We start from the raw sequence: 6,926 nt of genomic DNA on the forward strand, positions 1-6,926 counted from the left end.
CGTCCCGGTGAAGGTGAGGAGTATCGAAGAAGTGAATTTTGGTGATTCGGCATGATTTTTTTACGTCGGATTGGAGAAGAGAGATTGTTAGTGTGAGTTCTGTACGTTTCTTCGTGTGAGTGTGGAGAAGAAACCTATGTGAATAACATGGTGGCGTGGTTCCATGAATTTTTCCCGTTTTCAGGTTTTTCCATACAAAATTCCTATGTGATTTTCTGGTTGCTTTGATTGTGTTTTCTTAGATTTTTGTTTCGGTTTTTCTCAAATCCTGTGATCCTATTCCACAGAGAAATTAAAAAGAGACTCTTTCAGAGTAATTCCTTAACAAAAATAACACAGAAATACACATAATAAAACAGAATTCTGTTTTTCCCAAAATCTAAGTAAATCAAGTAGTGTTCTTATTACGACTGTAAGAGATGTTTCATACTATCATTTCCACGATCCAGTATAAACTAAAGTAATCATTGATGATAATTCCTTATAAAATTTTCAATTAACCAAGATTAGAGCTATAAGTGCAATTATCTAATAAAATAGGTAGAAGAAACTTGAACTGAAAACATGAAATACTGCATCAATGCCCTCCTTCAGAAGAACCCGTCCCAGTTCAGATACATCTATGGAGCCATTATCTGGAGGCTTGTAAATGTGAAAATTTGATACATTGAATGTTGGTGAAATGTAGAGGACAGCTGGAAGATCAACAAAGTAAGCATTGTTATTAATTTTTTTTAATGATTGGAAATGGACCAAGTTTCCATGGTTTCAATTTTGAGTAAGCGCCAGAAGGTAATCTTTCTTTTCTTAAGAAAACTACTAACAAGTCAACCACATTAAATTGCTAAGCTCGGCAATGTAAATCAGCTTCTTGTTTATATTTCATGAAGGAGTCCTCTACCTTCTGTCGCATCCTCGACAACATTAAGGTAAATCTGAAACCGTGTTTATAGCTACTTGGCTTCTCTGTTTTGACAGCACTGTCAGATGAACAGTTAGATTTAGCAACTTTGCATAAATAATGCAAAATGAGGAGAGTCTTCGAGAATGATTGACAGATGAATTGAAGGAGAAATTGGCTTTGAAAAAATACATCATCCTACAGTTTTGGCCGTTCCCCAGCTAGGCATCTCATCATATTTCCTAAAGAGCTGTTAACAACCTTTGTCTGTTCATCCGATTGAGAATGATATGCCCAGCTCAAACCCAATTCAGTTAGAAATCGCTCCCAAACTCCCCGTCAAAACCAACTCATAAACTTAATATCTCAATTGAGAGTGTGGCTGCAGGGAATACCATGAATGCGAACAATTACTATAAGAAAATCCTTGCAATATTAACATCTAAAGTTTTTTTACGAGCAATAAAGTGCGCCTTTTTTGAGAACTCGTCTCCCACTACCATGACCAAATATGAACCTCTTTTTATTTTAGGTAAACCCAAAATAAATTCTAAGCTTAGTTTATTCCCAAATAGAGTTAGTAATAAGATGAGGCGTATATAAGACTGTATTTTGGAAAGTTCCTTTGTAAGATTGACAGAAATAACATCTCTCAACAAATTTGTACACATCTTAGAAACTTTGGCCAGTTGTACCTTGTTTGAACTGAAGTGAATGTCTTAGCTCATCCCACATGAGTTGCTAATTCTCCCTGGAGTAAATCCTTCTTGAGGTGGGTTTATTTAGAATGCGAAGTTGATTCCTCTTTAGAAGAACTATCTTCGGATCAAATACCCATCAGCAAGTTCATGAGCTACAATTTTTTTTTCTATGAAAAAGCGAAGCATACATCAGTTGCATACGGCTCTTTTAAAAATTTCAAACCCATAATCTCAGTTTGCACAGCAACAAACAAACTGGATCATTTGCTAAGCGCATCAGCTATAGTAGTCAGCTTTATCTTTAAAAACGAAACTCAATTGCTTGAGCAGCCATCAGCTTCAACTTAAAAAGGCTAACTGAATTTTGGCATGGACAGAATGGGAGTGGAGCATAATTTGGTCTTGATGTTTTTAAAACAGGATTGTTGTGCTTCCCCCCAACTGAAGTTTTGGCTCTTGAGGCAATCACTGAATCGTGCCACTAAGGGACTGAAATTCCGAACAAACCTTCTGTAGAAATTCACCAATCCATTAAAAACTCCTTATATCAGTAATGCACGTAGGAGTTGTCCATTAGCAAATAAACTCTATTTATTTTGAATCTAGAGTAATTCCCTCAACACCAATAATGAAATAAAGAAAGTGAATTTTATCTAGAACAGAATCACATTTTGAAAGGTAAATAAAGGGGCTCTAAGGGCTTCAAACACTAACTCAAGTTATGAAATATGGTCTTGAAGGAAGAGCTAAAGACGATAATATCAACAACAACAAACATTTATCACACTAAGTGGGGTCGCTATATGAATCTTTTTTCTCCATTGCGTCCTATTGAGTGTCATATTTCATTTAATTCTAATAGATTAAGATCATTTTTATACAATATGCCTAAGTCTTTTTAACTCTACCTCTGTCTTTCTTAACATAAGTCAAATCTAAAACATCTACTCTCCTAATCAGATTATTAGATGGTCGAGGTTTAATGTGACACCATCTAGGACGACTCTCTGCAATCTCATCCGCCATTGGAGCTACGCCAACCCTATCACGGATATATTCATTCCACATTTTATCTCTAAGTATCAAGCCACTCATCCACTTAAGCATTCTCATCTCAGTAATATATAACTTTGTTTTATGCTTCTCTTCTAAAGGCCAACATTCTGCGCCATAGAGCATTGCCGGTCTCACCGCCATCTTATAAAATTTTCCTTTAAGTCTAAGCAGTACTTTTATATCACATACTAGGCCCGATGAATTTCTCAACTTCAACCAACCAAATTGAATTCTACCATTAGCATCCCATTCTATATCACCAACACTTTGAACAATAGACCCAAGATATATAAAACTTTCACACCATTTTAAAATTTGATCACCCATAGTTACAGCTTTGTCACCAGAGCTACTATTACTAAAATTACATTCCATATACTCAGTTTTAGATCTACTCAAAACGAGAATATCATCAAACTACATATAAATCAAAACTTGCTCAAAAAAATTGAAGCACCCGAGTCATAAGCCGCATAAAAGTGCCAAGTGCATTACAAAGGTCGAATGGCATCACACACCATTCATAGACGTCTTTATGGGTTTTGGATGCAGTTTTCCATTGATCACTAACTCATATTCAAATTTGGTGATAACCACTGCATAGATCCAGCTTCAAAAAAATGGCAGCCCAAAGTAGTTTTTCAAACATATCTCCTAATCGATGGAGAGGAAACCTATACTTGATGGTCATCTTGTTGATGGATTGGCTGTTCATGCACAATCTCCACTTTCCATCTTTTTTGGGGAAAACTATTGAGGGGCCAACACAAGGGCTCATACTATAGCTTATGTGCTGTTTAGAGCTCATCAACAATTTCATGTAAAATTTTCTACTCATTTGGCCTCATCTTGTAGTGTGGTAAATTCAAACATGCACCAGAAACTAAATCAAATTGATGTTGAATCGGTCGTATGAGTGGAAGCTGGCTGGGCAATTTGAATGGGGCAGTATCTTCAAATTGTTTTAACAATTATTGCATTTAAGAAGGTATTTCATTATTACTTATATTTTGTTATGAGAATAAGAACGCTAAGAGTATAGAATCCTTCTTGCAGTTTGAAACAAACTGTGATCCAGGAACACACAAAAAAGTTGTGTTATAATGCAGTTCCCGGAGTTTACTAGTAGTGGGCAGCAACAAAATTATGACCTTTCCAATTAAAACAATAATGTTTTCTTGACAATTATACCAAGCAGCAACGTCAAATTCCCAACTTCTGACTACTATCAATGGCTAACGCCCATATCATAAATATCAGAAAACGTCACAAACAAAACTACTGCAATTGTAAGAAGTTACTTTACAAATATTGATGACAGGCACTTCTATCCCTCTCTTAATCCAACCGATTTTATTCAGACGAGAAAATTTGGAGGTCTTCAAATTGATAGCCTTAATCACTTTGATAAAAATAGATTTTAGCATCCACTGTCTATCAGAAGATTACAGACTTTTCCATTGACCGTGCAACGTGTGTGAAAAATAGCATATCGTTGCTAAGCTATGGGCTGCCTTGGAGCAATTAAAACTTTCTCCAAGACAAAAGAAAGGAACTCACAATCATCACCAAAGATATCTTCAATAAGCTCAGCACCTACTATAGGCAATTCACAATAGTTGTTAGACACTTCACCATTAAGGAGTTGTGCCTGCTTCCTTTGTGAGGCCTCACTGGATCGGTGTCTAGGTTGGAAACACCAAAAACATTTGGAAGGTCCTCGGTCTACCATACGCATTGTCACACACTTTCATGCAAACTGCTTGAATGGGAAGGAGATTTTGGAACAGAAGTGCAACGAGAGGTTTATTTGAAGACTGAAAATTGCTCCCTTTGCTGGGCACTGCGCCAGCTTTGTTAGGTTCACAAATAGAGGGAAGTTCTAAATGTTGGCGCCAAGTATTAAGCTGTTTGTGACTCTAAATAATTTGCATTTCAGCCCTATGAGCATAATTTACTGCTTGAGACAAAGACCATATTGTGCTCATTTCTAGATTGCCTTGTATGAATTCTTTCAATCGCCAAATATAACAGCGATAAATTGCTGTGAGTTCTCTAGAAGATTATTACAAGCACTAAGTCTATAAAATTCCACTGTATAATCGCCAATGAAACAGTTGATTTGCAAGCACCTTCAATATTGCAAATACAATAATTGCTCATAATTTGAGGGAAGGAAGCGGCTATGCAAGAGAAGTTTCATTTTGCTCAAATTATTAACACTACTCTTCCCTTCACTTAGAGAAGTTCGCATAAGTTGAACCCACCGGGCTACACCGCCTTCTTTCAATTTGCAAGCCACATATTTTAAATGTCATTTTGTTGAATATCCACATATTCAAAAAAAGAATCCACCGAATACTCCCATTTTAGATAATCTTTAATATCAAGGTGATCATCGAACAAGGGAATGTCTATTTTGAGCTTGAAATCCCCATGTCCTCTATTTGAAAGATTCTGCCTCTGATGAGAAATATTATGCAGCAGGGGTTCTTCCTCAGAATCTGAATTCAAAAGGATCTTCCTTCACTTTGGTAAATGTTGCTCCCTGGGCTCAGGATACTCGGAATGTGCTGGATAATTCGCCGCTTGTTGGATTCTGATTGCCACCCTCCGACATGGCTCTGATACCAAAAAGACGGCATAACACTAGATAGACAAAAAAAAACTCAGCAACAAAAGGAGAATAAACCAGAATTCTATTTTTCCCAAAATCAAGTTGAATGAAGTAATTTTATACTACTATTTGGACAACCAAGCTATAGCCAAAGTAATAAAAGGTAATAATTTTTACAAGCATCTTGATTACCACTAAAACATTACTAGAACTATAAGTGCGATTATCTAATAGAACAGGTAGACAAAACGTGAACTGAAAATGTGAAATTCTGCATCATGAACATCCAACTACTTCTTCAAATTGCCCTCGGGTTCATCAGTAAAACCTGAACAACCAAGAAGATCATCGAATGAATATGTACTGTAGACACAGAATATTTCCAAACCAATAGATGGAGGCCATGAGGAAGATATACAGACATGCTTATTCCCCTCAAATTGTGAAGCCAGTTACAGGGATCGAGAATCGATGAAGGCCATCTGGTAGACCATATAATTTTCTGCATAAATATATTCCGATCAACATCTAAATTACAGTTATTTAGCTAGCGATTTTTCTTTCAAAAAACAAGTAATATCAACAATATTCTAGGATCAAGTCAGGGATTGACAAGCTAAATAATTTATTAGATACATAACCAGCACCAAGATGCACATAATGTTCTTATTCATCCACATACCACTTCATAATAACAACCCAAATCAACACATGACGTTACAGCACGTCATGTTTATCTCCAAATTAGCAAAATAGATGAAAACATCTCGCAAGTCCCACTTGATTAATTACAAAAGAGATTCAAGAGACAATAAGGCGCCCGACGACGGGATACTTAGCTTGGAATTTCTTCTCCCAGTCCTCGAGAACGCCCATCTCCTTCACAGAGAGGCCATCGAGGTTACCGGAGACGTCTTCCTCGTTCTTGCTCATCTTGGCGAGGGCGCGGCTGGCCTCGCGGCCGGCGAAGATGGCGTAGGTGCCTCCGGGACCGTAGAAGGACTTGCCTGTGCTGACATCGAAAACGACGCCGCGGATAGAGATGTAGATTGGCTTGCTCTCGTCAGATCCATCGTAGTCCTTCAGTTGATCCGACGTTAGATCCATGGCGGAACAGAGGCGAGCAGAGAGCGAGAGGGGGCAGCGGAAAATGTTGGGATAATTGCAGACAGAGCATTGCTATCATTAAAGATCATTTTTTTTTCTTTCAATAATGCATTTAATTACCTAATGAATGATTTATGGTTGAAGAACTTAACACTAATCATGTGAATGAGAATTTTGGATTTTGAATAAATTTATTAAAAATCATTCTAAATAATTATAAATAAATCTCATTATTTTAATCATTATTTTTATGAAATAATTTAAAATTGTAAATTACTCGGAGAATTTAACAACTCTAAAATATTGTCCAACATTCAATCTTGAAAATCATTGTTGGCAATCACTGTCATTTGATTATGATTGTTTGATAATTATTATCAGACTATTATTGTTTGATCTTTATTGAATCTTCATCACCAAATAATCATCGTCCGACTAACATTAACTAACTTTTCAATATACAATTATTTTTGCTTGACAAACATTTACCAATCATGGATTCTCAATATTTTCTTATACCATTAAAAATATATAATTTTAATCA

At 36.3% G+C, this 6,926-nt stretch overlaps 1 protein-coding gene across 1 annotated transcript; it reads right to left on the reverse strand.

Moving 5' to 3' along the window:
* Positions 1-5,881: 5,881 nt before the first annotated feature.
* On the reverse strand, positions 5,882-6,466 carry LOC110018057 (probable steroid-binding protein 3). The gene has a single exon (XM_020715282.1). The coding sequence runs from the start codon at positions 6,380-6,382 to the stop codon at positions 6,077-6,079; it is 306 nt and encodes a 101-aa protein (XP_020570941.1). The 5' UTR covers positions 6,383-6,466; the 3' UTR covers positions 5,882-6,076.
* Positions 6,467-6,926: the final 460 nt, after the last annotated feature.

This window comes from Phalaenopsis equestris, unplaced genomic scaffold (assembly GCF_001263595.1).
Source record: "Phalaenopsis equestris unplaced genomic scaffold, ASM126359v1 Scaffold000002, whole genome shotgun sequence".
Classification (NCBI taxonomy): Eukaryota; Viridiplantae; Streptophyta; class Magnoliopsida; order Asparagales; family Orchidaceae; genus Phalaenopsis; species Phalaenopsis equestris.